The 22,782-nt window shown below is 42.5% G+C and overlaps 1 protein-coding gene across 7 annotated transcripts in view; it reads right to left on the minus strand.

Moving 5' to 3' along the window:
- SPECC1 (sperm antigen with calponin homology and coiled-coil domains 1) overlaps positions 1-22,782 on the minus strand; it is a 256,884-nt gene that overhangs the window by 77,166 nt on the left and 156,936 nt on the right. For 6 of the 7 annotated variants that reach the window (XM_079797262.1, XM_079797264.1, XM_079797265.1 and 3 more), the window contains 3 exons: positions 19,695-19,902; positions 10,917-10,990; positions 10,361-10,539 (listed from right to left, as the gene is read on the minus strand). In XM_079797262.1, coding sequence (XP_079653388.1) covers positions 10,361-10,539; positions 10,917-10,990; positions 19,695-19,902 — 461 coding nt within the window. Of the gene's footprint in view, positions 1-3,956; positions 5,332-10,360; positions 10,540-10,916; positions 10,991-19,694; positions 19,903-22,782 lie in introns of those variants that run through there. The other variant, XM_079797267.1, reaches the window with a different exon arrangement.

The following is a 22,782-nucleotide window of genomic DNA, read 5'->3' on the forward strand; positions in this document are numbered from 1 at the left end:
AGTCGCTCGGTGCCTGTGTATGCAAATTAACTGTCACCTTTGTTGGGTTAATTTGCATATCACTCCTCATTGGCTGGTGGGCATAGCGGAGTGATGGTTAATTTGCATGTTTCTCTTTTATTAGGTAAGATAGCCCTGGCCAGGCAGCTCAGTTGATTAAAGTGTCATCCAGATATGTCAAGGTTTGGGCTTGATCCCTGGTCAGGGCACAAGAACCAAATGAATGCATCAATAAGTGGAACAACAAATTGATGTTTCTCTCTCTCTTCCTTCCTCTGTTTCACTAAAATCAAGCAATAAATAAAAATTAAAAATAAAGAGGGTGTACCTTCCTCACTTAAAAAACATAAATTTATTTAACATATAGTTAAGAAAAATACTAGCAATATTTATTTCGTTGCTCTTATTTTTATGCTGTAATATGCTCTTAGGAAGTGGCAATCCATACCTGAGAACGACAGACAGTTGTAGGTGAGGTCATCTGATGCAGGAACACAGGCAGGAGACCATGGACCATGTCATCTACTCACTGACTGCTGGTCTACCTTACATATCTTTCATTATAATTTAAATATATATCCTACATAATAAAATGGTAATATGTAAATTACCATCACTCCGCTACGCCCACGATTGGGCCAGCAGGAAGCGCAGGGGGCGGGACTCAGGGTGGCCGGGGTAGCTGATTGGGCCAGCAGGACGCTGAGCTCGCAGCGCCACTGGCGCCGCGAGCTCAGCGTCTGTGACATGGCTGCTCCGGAGGCTTTCGGAAGGCCTGGGGCACCGGCGGACAGCCGGCCAGGTCCCCCGCGATCAAAGGCCAAAGCGGGGGACCTGGCCGGCTGTCTGCTCCGGGGCAAGGCCTTTCGAAAGCCTCCGCAGCAGCCGGAGGCTTTCGGAAGGCCTGGGGCACCGGCGGACAGCCAGCCCGCTGGTGCACCAGGTGCATGATTAAATCATGCACTGGGCCTCTAGTATGTATGTGTGTGTGTGTGTATATATATATATATATATATATATATATATAATGTCTGTATCTTTCATTTTTTAAAATGTTACCTAATCTCTAATTCATTGTTTTCCCTGTTTGGTTATAGAACAGTCTATAAATATTGGTTTACTACAGCACTTAATTCCTCATAAAGGACACCACTTTGTGTTATCTATTTTGATCAAAGAACACATGAGTTCTTATAAGTAATTATTTTTAAGTTATTCAAAGGTTAACTATGGGAAATGTCATTGCCCCACTGCTACCTTCACAACTGGAGCTGAATGCCTGTAAGACCAGTCATTCAAGCACATGTCCACACAGTGCAGGCCTTTCTGGGGCTACAGACTGACATCCCAGGACTCGCTGCCACGCGCCCAGCTTCCCACTAGATGCCTCGCCACCTGATGTTCTGCTCCTGCTATGTCCTGCCTTCAGGCCTTTGCTCACTCAATGCCGTGCCTGAAGTGCAATTTTCTCAAAATGTTTCTATTGTTATGCACTAAACAAACTAAAAGACGTTTGTAGCTCTAGAGTGAAGACAAAGTAGTAAGTATTTGGTCTCTCAGGTGTCAAACAATGTCTTGATTTTCACTTTTGAATTTCAATATAAGCATACATATGACAATAAAAACAAACAGGGTAAGATGATAATCTACTAGTAAACACATGCATCTTAATCTCCAACCCCAACAATAATAACCAAAGAAAGAGATCATAAAAATCCTTCGTCGGTATTGGATACTACGGAAAAATATCTACTTCCCCTAGGCTTTGAAGAATTTCTACTACGTAGAGAATAAGGGGGGAAATATGTAAAGACAATACTAAGGGTTTATCCCCAATTCCATTTCAAAGAAAATAAAGATATGGGAAAACCCTGCTCATGTCCCCTGTACCAGGGGCCAGGGCTGGCCGCAGCACGGATGCCCGGACAGCAGCGGGGCGTTCTTCCTGCAGAGGATCAGTGATGTTAAGCTATGACTGTCTGAGAAGGCCGGGGATGGTTAATTCCAGGCACAAAGGGCAGAGCAAAAGGGCCGATCGGGAGGAAAGCCATAGCACATTCTAAAACGACAGCAGGCCAAGTGAGACTAGGCCGAGCACGCTGGCTCCCGCCTTCCTTTGTCACCAAACAGAAGACACTGGGCACAGCGAATGTCTACCCGTGCGCACCTGTTTCTCTGTGCTTGTCTGAGCGCCTGGGTCTCTGACATGTCACATAAACTTACCCAGTTTAACACATACAAAGCTCCTTTAAAAGAGTCGGGCACAATCCACAGGCAAAAATAAATGAAGAGAATAACTGAACTCAAGGGAGAACAGATATTTATAAATTTACGACAGGAAACAGAATTAGACACTTGATAGCATCTGTCTCAAGAACACAATGAAATTCAAGGAAATAATAAACTGAAAGGAAATAATTTAAAAATGATATCAGCAACTTAATAATTGCATTATAATATTTTAAAGTAGAACCAACTCAAGAGAAAAAGAAATGAGGACAGATTGGAAAAATCTCTCTGAACATAGATGACATGACCAATGTAAGGTGGCATTTCAGTCAGTGGGCAAAGGACAATTTCCGCACACCTGGCTGTTGTGTGGAAGAAAAAGACCTCCACCTCACACCACTCAGCAAGGAAAGGAAGATAAAATGTGTGTGTGTAGAAAATAGATGAAGAAAATGTAATAGTCTATCTATACACAATTAGGGTGGGGGAAAATCCTAAACAGATACAAAGTCCAGTAAAGAAAAGCAGTAATGGAAAATACTGACAAACTATTACAAAACAATATACAAATTTCCATGACAAAGATGATAAAGCCAAAATACCCAAACTGTAAGGGGATAAACAGCCCCCTCCCCATAAAACACTGGTTTATAAGCTGATAAGAGAAAAACAACCAGCATAAGTGTTAAACTAGCAATTCTCAAGAGAAAATGCAAATGGCTACCGTCTGACAACATGCTCAGAGAAAGGTGAACTGAAGTACTAGAGAGAGAGCATCTTTTGCTCACCCTATTGGCAAGAGTCAAGATGAATACTCTCTGCCGCTGCCAAGGCTGTGTGTAAACAGGACTCTCGTCAGGAATAACGTGTCCTCAGGTAAGCTAATGGCGCCGTCTATTAAAATGAAAGGTGTGCTTATTCTCTAATGCAGCAGTCACACTTTTGGGAACCCATCCTATCAAAATAAAACACAAGTCTAGAAGGCTACATGAATAAGGATGGTTACAGTATTATTTGGAAAGAAAAAACTAGAAAATATAACCTTGATGTTCATCAGTATGACAGTATTTGAATATTCTAGGGCACGTCCAACGTCTGGGATTCCATGCAGTTATGTCAACCTGGAAGGATGCCCACGATACATGCACTAAGTGAAATGTGAACGTGCAGAGTAATGTACAGATAATCCCATTTTTGTAAAAAATTTATCAATTAACCATATATGTGTATATTCACATGAGTAAAGTGGGAGGAAAGAAAAATATGTACTGTGACCACTGATTACCGTAGAGGGTGGTACTAGAGGGCAAGAAAGTTTAATATTTTTCTTTATACATCTCCATTTTGTTACCAGCATACCTAAATATTACTTCATAAGAAGAAATCCAATACATTAAAACACCAAAAGATCTGTTTTTAAATTTCAACAACAAAAAAATCTAGACTTCAAATTTTATGTGATATATTTTCCAATAGTTTTGCTTTAAAAAATAATTTATATAAAATTATTAGCACCACGCTCTAACCAACTGAGCTAACCGGCCAGCTAATTTATATAAAATTAGTATTTTGCTCCTTGCTCTCTTCTTTTAATCATAAAATCATGTAATAACGACATTCATATTTAAAATGAGCCTCCTGACTATAACTTGTATTGGAAGTCCAGCTTGCTACCTCAAATTCCAGCTAGTTGACGTGGCTTTAAAGTTCTGAAACTATGTGCACTAGAAAATTGAGAACAAATGACATTAAAGGCCCTGCAGAAATGTGGCCAGTGATTTTAAAAATTATCAGGCAACAGACTCTTCTAAATAGTAACATTTATTTAGCATTTCATAAACGCTTACATATAAAAATATCCAACAGACCCCAGAGTAAAGACAGAGCAACACATGAGGAGCAAACACAGCTGGGCATTTTAAGTTGAAGTTGAACTTGTCTTGCTGTTTAATGTGAAAACACTCGGCAAATGGGTTTTCTCTCATTCGAAGAATCCTCAATCTGAGGTAAGCTCTCCCAATAGATAAGTTTCTACCCAGCAGGTCTCCAGTGTGACTCCCACATCTTCCTGAGTTAAAGAGGATCCTGTTCCCGGTTTTCCTTGGATCAGAAGCAACCCCCGTCTTCTCCTGTGGAAGAACGACCTAACACGTCTGGACTGTACACTAGTTCCGCACGTGAGAACTGCAGGTAGGATTTGCTGAACGGGTACAGATCTTCACAAACGTATGTACTTCCCAACGTTTAAAATCACACTTTGAACTCTACGCTTCTGGATTTTAAAAGTCTTTAAGTTTCCAGGGTAAGTTTTATTCATGAGGCTTTGGTTGTAGTTGTTTTCAATTAGATTCCAATTAGCATTGTCACCGCATTAAGCTACTGGCTTAACTACGCCCTTTATTACCAACCAAACATCTACTTCTGTTGAGCCCAGCAGGGAATATTGGAAATCAAACCGGAACTTGTGGGTGGCTTGTTTCAGAGGCGGCAACGAAGTCAGCCCCCGGCCTGCTCCGCTCGCGAGCCTTGCTGTAGGAAAGCAGGACTAACTTCTTCAGAGTGAGCTGTCACAGAGACGGCTTCCTCGCTTGCCTTAAACAGTGTTAATCCCAAGATTATCGGGCACCATATTCCAAAGGAAGCAAAAGGTAAACTCCCAGGGCGCGCACGCCTCACGCCTGGCTCCTCGCATGCACCGGCCCCTGCACTGGCTAGGCCACTGCTCCCTAAACACTCCTGCGCATCGAATGCTTTTCACAACAGACTCGTCCTTCGGTCTTTGTGTGTGTGTTTTCAGAATTTCATTTTATGCTTCAAATAAAAGACTGCTGAATCTTCCGAGAAAAAGAGAAAAAAAGAGGGAAGAATCATCTTTGTGTAATGAGTTGACTCCAAAAATGTAGAAAAAAGGTAAAGAGACTTGACTGCAACGACTGCGTGTGAGAAACCGTGGGTGCTACAAGGAGACAGCAGGCTCTATAAAGAGGTAATTTCTCCTCTACATTACTCCCCCTCTCACAGAGCAATGGCTGCCGTTTCCCATCCTGGCAGGGCTGGGTCTGTCTTCCATCAATGCTCTGCTAGCTGACAGAGACCATGGAGCTGTGGAAATAGAAATGGGAGGGGAGAGGCTGGTAAAGGAGCTGCTTGATGCAATGACCTCAGTCTACAAGTAAGTATCCCAGCTGACGCTGTCCCACGGGAAAGCTAATATCCAGACAGGCCTGGCCTGCTTGAGTTCCTAGTTCCAACACTCCTGGAAGTCAGAAGGCTTCCCAGGGAAAATGCTAAAGACTTCCAAATGCCATTATGAGGCTCCTCCGCTAGCCCTTCACCCACAGACGGCTGTGCGGGGGGCAGAGATGCCCAGGATGACGAAGCCAGGCTCTCTGAAAGTCACAGTGACGCCTGCTTCCCTCTACTGTCCGAGTCACGGCCGAAGAAGAAAAAGAGAAAAAGATTTCTTTTCTTATTACAGCATAAAAATCCGAAAGGCCTAGGGGAAGCTCCTGTCCACACATTCCAAAGCAAATCTGTAAAGACGGGGAACAGGGAAGCAGACAGCTGTTTAGAATCACTGGCTGCGCGTCTAATGCCATAAACGCAAATTTAAGCTGTGAAAAAATAAGTAGTCCAGAGGGAAAGAATTAAGCTCGTTGGGGTACCGGAGGACCCGCTTCCACACTGACCGAGTAAAATGCCGGAGGCTCCTGGCAATCAGAAGTACTAATGTGAGGCCCGCTCAGAAACTGCTCAGGACTCTCCCTGGGAACTGGGCCCCTTCCCCCAGAGCAGGGATGCTGCATCGAAGCTTCTGCAGCAAGAGAGCTGGAGAGATAACTAAGTGGCAGGAATCTGTAGCTCCTTTCAGTGGCAACCGCGGAGCCCTGGGGGAGCAGCTGTGAGGCATTCAGCTTAACAGCAACACGAAGGGCGGCACAGGCACACGCTGACATCCGGCACAACACGGGCGTGCACACGCAGAGTGAAAAGCCAACCCCAGAGAGCCTGGCGGTGATGTGCAGCCATACCGCTCGCAGAGAGGGGACAACACGGGAACAAGTGGAACAGGCTACGTGGCACACACACACTCTGAATCGCAGACAGGCTGTCTTAGAAACGGACACAGTCAACTGGGCACAGATGTTTAGTGTGTTTCATTATCTCTTTTGGAGACAAGGGTGCTTACTGGTGTCTTATGATACACAGCAAGAACGAGGAAGTCACCCGAAAACCAATGGTCTTTGCTGAGGAAACCCCTGGGCCTCCCCTGCTGCTGTCTGAGAGGCCATGTCATGTGCTGCCCATCAACAAGGACTTCCTGTAGAAACACTGCGTGTGGCCCATCAAGTGCTTAAGGTCTGCCAGGCCCCCGGACTCAACGTTTCAGGAAAAAAGTCTGATGTTTTAATTTCAAGGAAAGTTTTCACTTCAGTGTCTTTCTCTTAATGGTTCAAAATTGAAAGAAGCCAGAGTTGCAACGTTATTTATTATCTTTCATCCATTAATTTGTACATGTCCAGCAAAACATATCACTTGCAGATCCATGAAAACTATCCTGGCTTTTCCAGTTTCTGGAAGAGAACGATGAGGCCCACAGCCCAGCTGGACTATGGAAACACCTCCGTGGCAAGGAGGGCCCAAGGGCTGCGCGGGAGGCAGTGCTGCGGGCACCTGACCCTCAGCTGACCAATTACTCTCAGGAAACAGCAGAGCCTACGGGGCCTTAAAAACGACCTGCTGTTACCTCCTCTCTTACGAGAGGAAGGAGCTGGGTCTGGGAAGGAAACCTTTCCAGCTGGTGGCGAAGAGGAGACTCGAACCTCATTTTCCCGTACACCTTAACATCAGTTATTCTGACTCTAAAAAATACCTCTGGAAACCTAATAGGACTGATGGTCACTAATGAGCTAAGTTTTCAAACTAGCTAAAATACAAAATTATTTAATAGTCCACTTTCTCTTAGTTATTGAGTTCTTGGTAATAAATGCGAACTTAATTTGCCCTCCCACTAGCCTAACCATCTTCCCTCAAATGCCTGTGTATGCAAATGAGGATGTAAACCAGCGAGTCCTGTGTTATGATCAAGGTGCTTTCAGATGCTCTTACCTTCTCTTGGTCGTACTTGGAAGACCTCATCAGAGAGTTTTCTGCAAGTTCTCTGGCTGTGCCTGAACCAAAAATGACTTTTGAGTTCTCATTAGATGACTGTCAAAGTCAAATTGCCTTTCAGTCAAGAACCCATCAGTCAAGAAGGGAACACTATGTCACTTCAGGACCTTTGAGGGTATGAGTTGGTTTCAAGTCTTGATCAAGTGGTAGGTCCAGGAAGTGGCTGAGCCATCAGCGAGTAGTAACTTTCAAACAGTCAACTCTTTTTAGAAGGGTCAGCTTGCAAGAGAGGCGCAGAATCAGACAAGAAGCCAGCCCTGGCAGGTGTCTGAAGTCCTGCCCAATGCAGTGATCGGCAAGAACACACCGAAGCCTACAGGCTTTCAGTAATATGCCTTGATCTGGATTGGTGTTGATTCTAAAGTTTGAAATGTTTTGCAATAAGGCATTAAACTGCTGGATTTTGGAGGTAGGTTTGCAAATCACTGGAAAATCAAGAGAGAAACATATTGTGTTAAAAAAAAAAGTGACCCTAAGTTTGAAGATGTAGGATGCAGCATATGGGACACTACATTGTCAAGATGCATGCCAAGATGTCCTGTGATATCGGGGTTCAAGCTGTATAACTGGGGCTGCATCTTAGAGTCTATGTGAGAAACGCAGCATCTCAGCACGATCTCCCTCCCAGGAGCATGCCTGCTCCTTTCCCTCCCCGCTTCCTTCCCCTCAGGCGTGCATCTCCTAAACTCTAAGGCAGCGGTCGCCAACCTTTCGGACCTCATGGACCACCAGTGGTCCGCGGACCACCGGTTGGCAACCGCTGCTCTAAGGGACTCCATGAGACTTGTAACCAGGGGAGAATCGGGCAGTGGCAGCTCATCCCGGGCTAACTCCTGAACCTTTCTCTTACTCTCCAGCGGGCTGACACAGCCCTGCCTAGTCTCTTTCCTCTTGTTTTCTCTATCCTAGGCCTTTCCTTGTTCCCCAGCTTTAATAAACGTCCTCTCAAAATCAACTGAAAAAGTCTTTCCTACACAAAGTCAAGAACTCACACACTGCAGGCCGGCCGAGGTCAGGTCCTTGCTTGGTAACATTTTCTGATGGCCCAGATGGACCTTGCTTCCGGAGCCTATGCAGCCCAGCTGGCTCACTTCTACCACCTCCTTCACTTTCAACGTCGTCAGTAACAACTGGTGCCATTTTGGCATCAAGACCACAGGTAGCATACGGTGCCGTAACTCAGATCACCTATAATTTACCTGAGCACCTGATGACATCACCAGATATTTAAACTGCAGATAAAGAGGATCTGTCAGATTTCACTGCTTGCTTTCATTCCAGCAAAAAAAACTTCCTTATATAAAAAAATTTTCTTGACTGACAATCTTACAAACTCAGAAACTAGTTTACAATTTGTTCTGATCATTAACCTTTGTTTTTATTCTTCTGTTTCCATAAGCATATCTCTTATTAAATACCTGATTGCTTGTTTAAAAAAAAAAGAAATGTAGCATCTCATACAACAACGCAAACTCAAGACTTGTCTTTTACCATTTATCCTTAAAGTCATGTACAAACGAAGTAATGCAAGTTATAATTTTGCCCCTCTTCCAGAAACACACAATATAAACCAAAACAAATGGACAAATAAAGGAAACACAAAAGAAAATTAGAATGACCTCAAAATGTTTCAATAGGAAACTCTATGAAATCTAGTTTTCCTATTCTTCTCCTTTAACTTAAAATTCACATGCTATGGTGGCCAGAGAGTGAAATCAGCTACACATCTTATCTTAATCCTTCTCTTAGAGGCTACTTTATAGAAAAGTCACAAACAAAAGAATGAGGGATTGCAAGTTTGGCAAGAGAATCAAAACAGGAAGCTGAGAAAATCTATTCGTTACAATGTCATAAAATTCATAACATATCAGACTCAAAATCTAGCCAATGAACAACCTCCTGATCCTGAAAACATAGAAAAAGGGCAAACGTAAAATCAGCATTCATACCTACTAACTTTCATTTTAAAATACATTTGAGCCCAGCCGGCATGGCTGAGTGGTTGAACGTCAACCTATGAACCAGGAGGTCACGGTTCGATTCCTGTTCAGGGCACATGCCTGGGTTGTGGGCTTGATCCCCATTAGGGGGAGTGCAGGAGGCAGCTGACCAATGATTCTTTCTCATCATTGATGTTTCTATCTCTCTCTCCTTCTCCCTTTCTGAAATCAATAAAATATATTTTAAAAAATACTACATTTGGGAGACATCTGAAAATTCAAAATCTTTTCTTAATATCCAATAATTTCAAAGTTAAGGACATTTATTCCTGATTGGGGAAACATAACACTACATTAGTTAAAGCCCAAAATATTATTTATAATCTTGTTTGTAAACCATTTAAATTTTAAACCATAATTAACGTTAGGAATACCTCCCTCTGAAATTTTGTTGTTAAAGCTTTCTGGGGCCATACACTGTGTGATTCCCCTCCCTCAAGAACAGAAGCGAGAGTCATATATTAGCCAGATGTGGTTTTCCACGCCCATTCTTTTTAACGAAGTGGCTTGTTTCAAAGACTTCCTGAGGCAGAAAGCAGATGCTGCCCCTACAGAAGCACGTCTGGGGCCAGAACAAGCCCTGCATCTGGCGACACTTCCCACTGCACCGAGTGAGCCGGGTGCCGCCGCAGCCTGCTGAGGTGTGCGCGGCCCAGCACTCACAGACACTAAGGCCTCAGGAGCACCCTGGGCATGACGTTTCATCTTTTAGCCCAGGAGACACTGGGCTAGAGCTTTGGTACACGTGTAAGTGAAGAGCTTTCTCAACACCTTAAGCCGGAGAGTGGCAGTGACCAGTCCAGGAGGAATGTTCCCGGGCGTGCATGGCAGCAGAGGTAGAGAAGGGTACAACTTCAGCACAGACATAAAGCATCACGGAAGGCCGTGCAAGGTGGTTAGCGAGAAGCCAAGCACTGTTCGGGAGCCCTCAGACTCAGGTGCCCCCACTCGTGACCAACCTGCCGTGGCCCTGCATGTCCCCCAGCTCCTTCTGCAGCCTCGCGTTCTTCTCCTCTTCCTCCAGCAGCCTCCTCTTCACAGTGCGCAGCTCCTGCTGGGCCTCACACTTGATGTCATTGGCCACCACCACCGCTGTCTGCAGGTCCGCCTGGAAGCGCCTCCACTCCTCGGTTTCCTCCTGAGAATGCCAGCGCACACACACATCAGACGCCCGCCAGCGCTGGCACCCTGGCGGGGGCTCCGGGTCCCCCATGCCCAACCCTGAGAAAGACCAGCTGGGCCGTCTTAGTGAGGCGCTGGCATCCCGACTACAGGGAAAAGGCACAGGTGGGAGTCCGGCCTTTGCGCTATCAGAGTTCTCCATCCTGAAACTGAATGGTTGCTTTAACTTTACTTCCTGCCAGCACTAACCTGGGCCCATGCCATGGAAATGCGCTATGAAAAAACAGGCTAGAGAGAGTAATCGGGGCATTTTTCAAAGGTTTTCAAACCTGAGAGGGTGGTTCCGGTAAAGTGTTGGAGAAGTTCCCCACCCCCGCTGTAACCACATCTCACCTTTATCTGCTTCGTCAGAGTCTTCAGCTGCCTCTCCAGGTCTGCCTTCTGTTCCTCCAGCTTCATCACTCTGCCTGGGAGCAAACAAGTCAGACAGGAGTTGGCAGAGCTGTGAGACTCGTGGGAAAAGGTAAGCAAGGTAGCAAAGGGGCAGCTCCGGATTTGGCAGCAGGCGTTAAAATCCACCCACTCTCCTGTGAATCCCATTCTCAGCACCTGAACACTGGGGGCCAGAAGAGGAGGTTCTTCTAAAAGAGAGCGCGGATGAACTGAGAACCCCGTGGGTTTTGGTCAGGCTACACCCAGATGACAGGCTGTACAACCACATCGCGCTGGGGAAGAGACCGCCACAGCTGCTCACTTGTGACACTCACTCTTGGCCTCCCCGAGTTTTGTACACATCGTCCTGAATGTCCTTTACCGCTGGGAGGCTTCTGGGTAGCAGACAGAGGATATGACTAGTTACTACCATGGTGCCTGCAGTTCTTAATCACAGTGAAACCTCAGAGTCACTTGGGAAGCTTTTCCAAAGCACAGAGGTCCGAGCCGCAGACCCGGACCACGGAGGTGGAATCTCCAGGGCAGAGGCAGGTGGGTGTGTGTGCTTCAAGAGCTTTCAGCGACTTGACCACCTCTCCCCACTCAGACCATCTTTAGCTCCTTACTCTGTCTCCAATTCTCCCACGTTACTGTCAGAGTCATTTCACTTTGAATCTGATCATGTCCTCTACCTCGTTACAATCCTTCAATGCTTCCTCGTGATCCACTAAAGGGCAGCAGTTGTCTATTAAGAATATGAATCAGAATTATCAGAGAAGCTTAAAAAGTCCCACAGGTTCAGGTCCTCCCCTGGAAATTCTAATTCAGCATGTGAGGCCCACAAATTTGTGTTTGGGTCAGTGCTGCAGAATGAGAAAATGCTCCTTAACTTTTTAGTTCCCTTTTCTGTCCATTTCTTTCAAGGATTTTATGAGGAGGAGTGATTATCCTAGGCTGGGTTTGTGTGTCCCTGGGCCTCCCAGTGAAAAGACGTTGATAATACCTTAATAACCGTGACAGAAGCTAAAACGTTTCTTAAAGGATGCATGGTCTGTGTTATTGCCCAGCTTGCATCTGTGATGATACAGGTGCAGGGAGTCTGCCGGACATGTGTTCTGGACATTACTCACATGCTTCTTGCTTGGTGTGCCTGTGCTGACTTTGAAGAATGTGGGACAGCACAACTGAATTCTCAGCAGCAGTGTATCACTAAGTGAAAAACCAAGCCAAACCGGACTTCTCTTGACTTCCTACTTCTCAACTATGTTGCTGTTTGAAATACACACTGACCACTGACCACTGGCCATGGTGCTGGGCCTTCCGCTGCATTCTCAAGCGTGACCACTGAGGACAGCCTGAAGACACTGACCCCAGATGCCACGCTCTAGAGTTCTACCACATGGCAGGTCTAATGAACACTGGGCCCCGGCACTCCCCCTAATCAAGGAGAACGATACACAGTCAATTCTCATCATCTGTTGGTTACATGGAGGTGCCATGCAAACCCAATGAGGAAATATTAAACTATTGCTTCAACAGAAAATACAGGGTTAAGGTCCTGTGAGGCTCTGGTCACATTTTCATAAAATGAAATGCTATTTGTGATTTATTATTTATTTATATCTGTATTGTTGAAAGTATTACATATGACCCCCTTTCCCCCAATGAACCCTTATAGCACACCTCCACCCCCCACCCCAGGCCCGTGGGTTATGCATATATGCATATAAGATCTTTAATTGATCTCTTCCCACCCACCCACCCTCCCCTGCCTTCCCTCTCAGATTCCAGTCTGTTTCATCCATCCAGGTCTCTGGATCTATTTTGTTCATCAGTTTATTTTATTCATTAGATTCTAAATATGAGTGAGATCATGTGATACTTGTCTTTCTCTGACTGGTAATTTTACTTAGCATGATACTCTCCAAGTCCCTCCATGCTGTCTCAAAGGGTAAGAGAGCCTTCTTTTTTACTGCTGCATAGTATCCCATGGTATAAATGTACCAAAGCTTTTTATCCACTCATCTACTAATGGGCACTTGGCTGTTTCCAGATCTCAGCTATTGTAAATTGTGCTGCTATGAACACAGGGGTGCATACATTATTTCTGACTGGTTTTTCGGGTCTCTTAGATATATTCCTAGAAGTGGGATCGCTGGGTCAAATGGCAATTTCATATTTAATTTTTTTAGGAAACTCTATATTGTTTCCCATAATGGCTGCACCAGTCTGCATTCCCACCAGCAGTGCACTAGGGTTCCCTTTTCTCCACATCCTCGCCAGCACTTGTCATTTGTTGATTTATTGATGGTAGCCATTCTGACAGGTGTGAGATGGTACCTCATGGTCGCTTTGATTTGTATCTCTCGGATGATTAGTGACTCAGCACATTTTTTTCATATGCCCTTGGTCATCTGTATGTCCCCTTTGGAGACGTGTCTATTTAGTACCTTTGCCCATTTTTCAATTGGATTGTCTTCCTTTTGTTAAGTTGTATGAGTTCCTTATATATTTTGGATATTAACTCTTTATCAGATGTATCATTCATTGCCAGATATGTTCTCCCATAAAGTGGCTCTCTTTTCATTTTGTTGATGTGGTTTTTTTTTGTTTTTTGTTTTTGCTGTGCAGAAACTTTTTATTTTGATGCAGTCCCATTTGTTTATTTTCTTCCTAGTTTCCTTTGCCTTGGGAGATGTATCTGTAAACATATTGCAATGAGAGATGTCTGAAATTTTGCTGCCTATGGTTTCTTCTGGGATTTTTATGGTTTTACAACTTACGTTTCAGTTTTTTATCCATTTTGAGTTTTCTCTTGTGTATGGTGTAAGTTGGTGGTCTAGTTAAATTTTTTTCCATGTATCTGTCCAATTTTCCCAAAACCATTTATTGAAGAGACTCTCTTGACTCCCATATTATCTTGCTTCCTTTGTCAAATAATTGAGCATAACAATTTGCTTGAGTCAATTTCTGGGTTCTCTTTTTCTGTTCCATTGCTCTATGTGCCTATTCTTGTGCAAGTTCTAGGCTGTTTTGAGTATGTGGCTTTGTAGTATAATTTGAAATCTGGCATTATGATTCCTCCATCTTGGTTTTTCTTTCTCAAAATTGCTGCAGCTATTCGGGGTCTTTTTTGATTCCATATACATTTCTGGAGTATTTGTTCTAGCACTGTGAAATATGCCATTGGTATTTTAATAAGGATTGCATTGAATTTATAGATTGCCTTGGGTAGTATGAATATTTTAATGATGTTGAGTCTACCAATCCATGAACACGGAATATTCTTCCACCTGTTTATGTCTTCCTCTATGTCTATTTTCAACGTCCTGTAGTTTTCTGAGTACAGGTCTTTTACCTCCTTGGTTAAGTTTATTCCTAAGTATCTTAATTTTTTTGTTGCAATGGTAAATGGGGTTGTTTGTTTAATTTCTCTTTCTGAGAATTCATTATTGGTGTATAAAAAAAATTCATCGATTTTTGAGGGTTGATTTTATATCCTGCTACATTGCCAAATTCATTTATTAAATCTAGTATGTGTGTTTTTTGGTGGAGTTTTTAGGGTTTTCTATGTACAATATCATGTTATCTGTGAATAATGAAAGTTTTACTTCCTCCTTTCCAATTTGCATGCCTTTTATTTCTTCTTTTTGTCTGATCACTGTGGCTAGGACTACAAGTTCTATGTTGAATAAGAGTGGTGAAAGCAGACACCCATGTCTTGTTCTTGTTCTTAGGGGAAATAGTTTTAGTTTTTCCCATTGAGAATGATTTTGGCTGTAGGTTTCTCATATATGGCCTTTATCATGTTGAGATATGCTCCCTCTATTCCTACTTTGCTAGGAGTTGTTATCAAAAATAGGTGTTGGATTTTGTTGAATGCTTTTTCTGCGTCTATTGATATGATCATGTGATTTTTGTCTTTCAATTTGTTTATGTAATGTATCACATTTATTGATTTTCGAATACTGTACCAGCCTTGAATCCCTGGAATAAATCCCACTTGGTCATGGTGTATGATCTTTTTAATATATTGCTGGATTTGATTTGCTAGAATTTTTGTTGAGGATTTTAGCATACATATTCATCAGGGATATAAAGTCTCTTTCTTTGTAGTGTCTTTATCTGGTTTTGGAATTAGGATAATGCTGGCCTCATAAAAAGATTTGGAAGTGTTCCTTCTCCTTGGATATTTTGAAATAGTTTGAGGAGTATAGGTGTTAGTTCTTTTTTTTAATGTTTAGTGAAACTCCCCTGTGAAGCCTTGGGCTTTTGTTTGCTGGTAGTTTTTTGATTACTGCTTCTATTTTATCAGTTGTTTTGGCCTATTCAGGTTTTCTGATTCCTCCTGATTCAGTTTTGGGAGATTGTATTTTTCTGGGAATTTGTCTATTTCATCCATAATGTCTAGCTTGTTGGCATATAGTTGTTCATAGTATTTTTCTTACAATCCTTTATATTTCTGTGGTGTCAGTGGTTACTTCTCCACTTTTGTTTCTGATTTTATTTATTTGAGTACTCTTCGTTTCTTGATGAGTCTAGCTAACGGCTTATCAATTTTGTTTATTCTTTCAAAAAACCAGCTCTTAGTTTCATTGATTTTCTGTATTTTTTTTTTAAATCTCTGTGTTATTTATTTCTGCTCTAATCTTTATTATTTCCTTCCTTCTACTTAATCTGGGCTTTTCTTGTTGTCCTCTTTCTAGTTCTTTAAGTTGTATGGTTAAATACTTTATTGCTAGTTTTTCTTGTTTTTTTGAGGTAGGCCTGTAGTGCTATGAACTTCCCTCTCAGGACTGCTTTTGCTGTGTCCCAGACATTTTGGGTTGTTGTGTGCTCATTTTCATTTGTTTCTCAGAAATTTTTTTATTTCTTTCTTGATCTCGTTGGTAACCCATTCATTGTTTAATAACATGCTATTTAGCTTCCATGTATTTGAATGTTTTTCAGTGTTTTTACTGTAGTTGATTTCTAATTTCATCCCACTGTTATCTGAGAAGATGCTTGATATGATTTCAATTTTCTTGAACTTATAGAGACTTGTTTTATGTCCTAACATGTGGACTATATTTGTGAATGATCCATGTGCACCTGAGAAGAATGCTGCTTTGGGGTGAAATGTTCTATAAATGTTCAGTTAAATCCATCTGATCAAGTGTGTCCTTTAGAGTCACTGTTTCCTTGTTAAGTTTTTGTCTGGAAGATCTATCCAGTGAAGTCAGAGGGGTGTTAAAATCCCCTACTATGACTGTATTGTTGCCCATCTCTCCATTGAAGTCCTCTAGAAGTTTTTTTTTTTATATAATTAGGTGCTCCTATATTGGGTGCATATATATTTACCAGGGTTATATCCTCTTGTTGGATCGATCCCTTTAGTATTATGTAGTAACCTTTGTTGTCTCTTGTGATGACCTTCATTTTAAAGTCTATTTTGTCGAATATGAGTATTGCTATTCCAGCTTTATTTTCTATTTGCATGGAAAATTTTTTCCATCCCTTCACTCTCATCCTGTGTGTGTCTTTTGTTCTGAGGTGGGTCTCTTGTAGACAGCATATAGTTGGGTCATTTTTTTTTTTTATCCATTCAGCTACCCTATGCCTTTTGATTGAAGCATCTAATCCATTTACATTTAGGGTTATTATTGATAGGTATTTATTTATTGCCATTTTAACACTGTATTGCTGGAAGCAAATTCCAGTTGTTAGCATAATAAGTGCGAGAAGTTTATCAGAATGCTGATGGATAGCTTCAGCAGGGCTGAAAATCTGCATATATTATTGCCTGCTGCTGGAACAGCCAAAGGCAGTTCCCCCAACCTGATAATCTTTTTATTGTTTACCAAACTTTACCTTTGATATGTATATATGCTTTGCTAGAGGGCAAGATGTGTGAATAAAAAGCCCTGGGTGCAGAGATTCGAGAATTTAGTCAATTGAACTAAGCTTCCTCTGGCTCCCTCAATATGCCTTCCAAATTCATATTTCTTCTCTAGCCTCTTCATTCATTTACGCACAGCCCCTTTTCCAGATTCCTGAACCCTTATAGATGCAGGATAACACCCTGCCACTGTATGCCTAGGTTTCTCTCTGTTTCTCCTTCTCATTAGAGCAGTCCCTTTGGCTCAGTGGTGATGTACCCCTTTAGCCTTTTTTTTTTCTTGTCTGGAAAGCTCTTTATTTGACCGTCTATTTTGAATGACAGCCTTGCTGGATATAGTAATCTTGGTTTCAGATCCTTGCTTTCCATTACCTTGAGTACTCGATGCCATTCCCTTCTGGCCTGTAGGGTTTGTGATGAGAAATCAGCTGACAGCCTTATGGGAGCTCCTCTGTAGAATTGCTTTTCTCTTGCTGCCTTTAATATTCTCTCTTTGTCTTTAATTTTTGACATTTTAATTATGATGTGTATTGGCATGGGCCTGTTCGGGTTCTTCTTGATTGGGATTTACTGTGCCTCCTAAACTTGTGTGACTTTTTCCTGCACCAGGTTAGGTAAGTTTTCTGGCATTATTTCTTCAAATACGTTCTCTATTCCTTGTTTGCTTTCTTCCCCCTCTGGTACACTTATTATGTGAATATTGTTATGTTTTGTACTGTCCCACTGCTCCCTTACGCTGTCCTGCTGTTTTTTTAATTGATTTTTCTTTCTGGGTCTCTGATTGAGTGTTGTTTTTTTTTCTACCCTGTCTTCTAATTCACTGATCCAATCCTTGGCTTCTCCTAATCTGCTGTTTATTCCTTCCACTGTATTCCTTATTGGTGCTATGTCATTCTTCATAGTTACTATATTTTTTCTCATGCTGTTGAGTCTTTGTCATCATTATTCTGAACTGTATGTCTGATAAATTTCTTATCTCCACTTCATTTAGCTCTTCTTCTGGAGAATTCTCTTGTTCTTTCATTTCAGGCTTATTTTTTGGCTGCCTGTTTGGGTTTGTGTCTGTGTATTAAATAGATCTACTATGGCTTCTAATCTCTAGTGCAGGACAATGTCAGACTCTGTTTGTGATTGACCCTGAGTACCCTGTTTGTAACTATTAGCAATCCACAGCTGTGGCTCCCTCTGCTGGGGCTGGGAGCCTTTGGAAAAGACCAAGATGTGCACCAAGGTCTGCTTTTGCTAGCCCTGGGCCCAGAAGGGAGCTATTTGTGTTTTATACAATAAGGTTGTTTGCCAGTGTCTTTGTTAAAAAAAGCCCCTCCCATCATTGCTGGAACCTGCTTACCCACATAACCCTTTTCCTGCATAACAGTCAGCAGGTATTTTAAAAATTTTCCCATAGCCTCCTGATCTGCAGAACCTGCCTCACCTGCAAGTTTTTAACTTTTCTCACTCACTGTGTTGCCCTTGAGCCATTCAAGCCTGCCACCAACCACTGAGAACAGTTTAGCCCTTTCCTGATCCTGGAAAATGTGATTACAAATTTGTCTGCTTTTTGCTTTACAGTAATGCGATCCACTACGTTTTTTGTGTGTGGTTTTTAACTGGCTATCACCACATGAAGCTACAAATTTGGACGCTTTTCCACAGCTTCATCAAATACCAGACTTTACTTTTAGCACCTTCTGGAGCAATCTCATGTACAGATTGGTGAACTTCCTCTAAGTTTTGGTTAACACTGAATGATTCAATGAACATTGCTGATTTGCTAAGACTTAATTCACACCCAAGAGCACTAGAATCAGGTTTCAACAAAGCTGGTCTAACACACCTGTTTTCTCCACAAGGCACATCACAGCTTTTCTGTGCCCTGGGACACTACATGGCATTTGGGGACTACACTTGGGGTTCATTTTAAACAGTAAAATCACCAACAAAAAGCACAAAAACTGCAAAAATCATGGCACTAAGTAAACCAGGAAAAAGACTTGTTTACATGGGAGAGGTGAAGTGAGAAGGTGTCACCGAGTTCAACCTGAGCTGGGGTGCACTTTGGGAGACTCAAAATTTCCACTGTCCTGCGCAGGTCCGCAAATGACCGTGGAGGTGTTGAGAACTCTGATTTTGAAGTTACAAATAACTTTTGGCAAGTGGGTGAACTCACAGATATGGATTCCATGAATGATCAGTTTGACCTACACTATTTTTAGCAATGGTTAGTGTCACTAAAAGATCTCTGCATTAATTCTTTTGTTACAAAAGCAAAACATATTAAATGAGATCATTTAATAAGACTTAATCTGGACAAAGCAGGCAATATTTAACTGATCACTTTTAAACATGTCTTTCCCTATTCAAAGCAAACAATGACTTTGTAAATAAGCCATACACTGGTGCCTCTTCAGTGACAAAATGGCCACCTTTTAAGTTATCTGATATTCTACCATCAATAGGACACATGCTGAAATTGTTTTCCCACACCAAGAGCACACACTGTTCAGATACCCTGACCATCTGTCACCCATCTTTTTAGCCATCAATCCTGAAAGAGGACACATTGTTATGCCTGATGCGTGTGTTCAGCAGTGTGGCTCACACACAGTATACCTAACATCCCACACTGTTGACTCACGTACAACAATCTTTTCTTCTGTATTACCCAGTTTTCAACGTAGTTTAAGAGATTAATTATTCTGTCTTTTTAATTGCCATTCTTCTTAGGAGATTATAGAACATTGACAAGAAAGGCTTTTCATAAACATTCTTACCTACCATCTCCCAGTTACCCACTGCTGCTGGTTTCTTTTATATTCTACCCACTCCTGACCGACATTTCACCAGGGCTTGATTTCACTTACTTTCTAGCTCACTGATGAGCTGGTTATTATGTAACTTGACAGCTCGATGTTGTTCCACCTGATCTTCCAATTCAAATATGGTTTCCTTCATGTCTTTAATCTCTGCATCACTCTCTGATGCTTTCTCTTGTAGTTTTAGGCTGGTTCTGCTCAGCTGTTCCGCTTGATGATCACATATCTCCTTCAAGTAAGAATAATCCTTCTCCACCTAAAATAAAAGGAAAGTTCCCTGGTCAATGTAACAGCAAAAAGTTCTGCACACGTTAGCATCAGGCTCCTCAACACAACAGCAGAGGAAGCGCTTGGCACATGCCCCACCTGGCAGCACAGACACAGCCAAGGCTATAAATACTCAGAGAAATGCGATATATACACAAGGACAAATGGGTGGATTCTGTACCCCTTCCAACATAAAGAAGGCTGCACATACTTAAATGTCCTCCTTTCAGGCATCTGGTAAAGCAGCGCTTCACACCAGGAGGCTGGGGCCGCTGCCTTGCCTCATATCTGCTGTGGAGCAGCGCCGCCTGCTGGTAAGCCAGGAACAAGACCCTAAATCCTCACATCCCCAAATCTCTTTCACCATCAAATACTTGTGGCTACAGTGGTTTCTCTTAGTTATATAACATTAATGTCACAGAGAACACCAGTTGAAGGCACAGAACATAGAAATGTGCAGGCATCAGACAAAGAAAAGTGGCACAGCACAGAAACTCATTTTACCTTTTCAATTTTTAATCATTAAACATTTAAAATACACAGAAAAGCACCAAAAGTGAAAATTGGTCAGATACATGAAAAAAATTTTAACTAGACCACCAACTTACACCATACACAAGAATAAACTCAAAATGGATAAAAGACGTAAATATAAGTCATGAAACCATAAAAATCCTAGAAGAAACCATAGGCAGCAAAATCTTAAACATCTCATAGCAATATGTTTACAGATACATCTCCTAGGGCAGTGGTCGGCAAACTCATTAGTCAACAGAGCGGCAAACCGCAGCTAGCGAGCCACATGTGGCTCGCGAGCCGCAGTTTGCCGGCCACTGTCCTAGGGCAAAGGAAACTGAGGAGAAAATAAATAAATGAGACTACATCAAAATGAAAAGCTTCTGCACAGCAAAAGAAACCATCAACAAAACAAAAAGGGAGCCCACTGTATGGGAGAACATAGTTGGCAATGATACATCTAACAAAGGGTTAATATCCAAAATATATAAGAAACTCAAACAACTTAACAAAAGGAACACAAACAATCCAATTTAAAAATGGACAAAGGACCTAAATAGACACTTCTCCAAAGAGGACATACTGGTACAGATGGCCAAGAGACATGTGAAAATATGCTTAAAGTCACTGATCATCTGCGAAATGCAAATTAAAATAACAACAAGGTATCACCACACACCTGTCAGAATGGCTACCATCAGCAAATCAACAAATGACAAGAGCGGGAAGGATGTGGAGAAAAGGGAACCCTAATGCACTGCTGGTGGGAATGCAGACTGGTGCAGCCATTAAGAAAAACAGTATGGAGTTTCCCCAAAAAATTAAATATGGAACTGCCATTTGACCCAGTGATCCCACTTCTAGGAATATATCCTAAGAGACCCAAAACACCAATCAGAAAGGATATATGCACCCCTGTGTTCATAGCAGCACAACTTACAATAGTTAAGACCTGGAAACAGCCCAAGTGCCCATCAGTAGATGAGTAGATAGAAAAGCTGTGGTACATTTACACCATGGGATACTATGCAGCCATAAAAAAGAAGACTCTCTTACCCTTTGAGACAGCATGGAGGGACCTGGAGAGTATCGTGCTAAGTGAAATAAGTCAGTCAGAGAAAGACAAGTATCACATGATCTCACTTATATGTGGAATCTAATTAACAAAATAAACTGATGAACAAAATAGATCCAGAGACATAGAAGCATAGAACAGAGTATGGAATCTCAGAGCGATGGCAGAGGTGGGTGGGTGGGAAGAGATCAACCAAACATCTTGTATGCATATATGCATAATCCATGGGCACAGACAATAGGTTGGTGAAGGCCTGGGGTGGGGGATGGAGGTGTGCTAGAAGGGGTCGATGGGGGAAAAAAGAGGACATATGTAATAATTTCAACAATAAAGATTTAATTAAAAATAAAAAATATTTTTATTGGGCTTGCATTAAAAATAATAATAATGTACTAACTATGTATGGGGCCAGGTGGGTACTTGGAATATTGGGAGACCACTTTGTAAAGTATATGATTGTTGAATCAGTATGCTGTACACCTGAAACTAATCTCTATATACATAAAAGCCTAAGCGACTGTTAAGACCGAACGACCGGAATGACCGGCCAACTGGTCGGTAGCTATGACGTGCACTGACCCAGACCTTGCTGCTAGGGCCCTAACAGCCCCGAATCTGGATTACCCGCACCCCGGACCCAGACAGGAGGGAGGAGGGAGCCCGATTCCTTGCAGAATCGACCACTGGTTAGCTTGCTGCTGGGCCAACTTCCCGCGATCCCTCCCCGCAGCAGGCTGGCCCCCATCAGCCCCGATCACCAGCCAAGCTGAGGGACCCCACCCATGCACGAATTCTTGCACCAGGCCTTTAGTATAGAATAATAATGAATGTAAACTGTAGTAAAAAAAAGAGCAAGAGTTTGGGGTCAGACCTAACTTAAATTCTAGGCTTCGTCAGTTAATTAGCCTAATAACTTATTCTCAGCCTCAGTTTTCTGAACTGAAAAAAAATTAAGATAATGATAGTATCTATACCATAAAATTATGATGGAATTAAATGATCCAAAGGCTCTAAGAGTGCTTAGCACATATAAAGCACTAAAATATTAGCTTTTATTATTAAAATACTAGAGGCCCGGTGCACGAAACTCATGCACTTGGGGGGAGGGGGAGGTTCCCCTCAGCCCAGCCTGTGCCCTCTCACAGTCCGGGAGCCCTCGGGGGTATGTCTGACCCATGGTTTAGGCCCGCTCCCCCTAAGGAAGCTGGCAGTTGGACATCCTTAGTGCTGCCACAGAGGTGGGAGAGGCTCCCATCAACACTGCTGCACTCGCCAGCC

This window comes from Cnephaeus nilssonii, assembly GCF_951640355.1.
Source record: "Cnephaeus nilssonii genome assembly, chromosome: 19".
NCBI classification, from domain to species: domain Eukaryota; kingdom Metazoa; phylum Chordata; class Mammalia; order Chiroptera; family Vespertilionidae; genus Cnephaeus; species Cnephaeus nilssonii.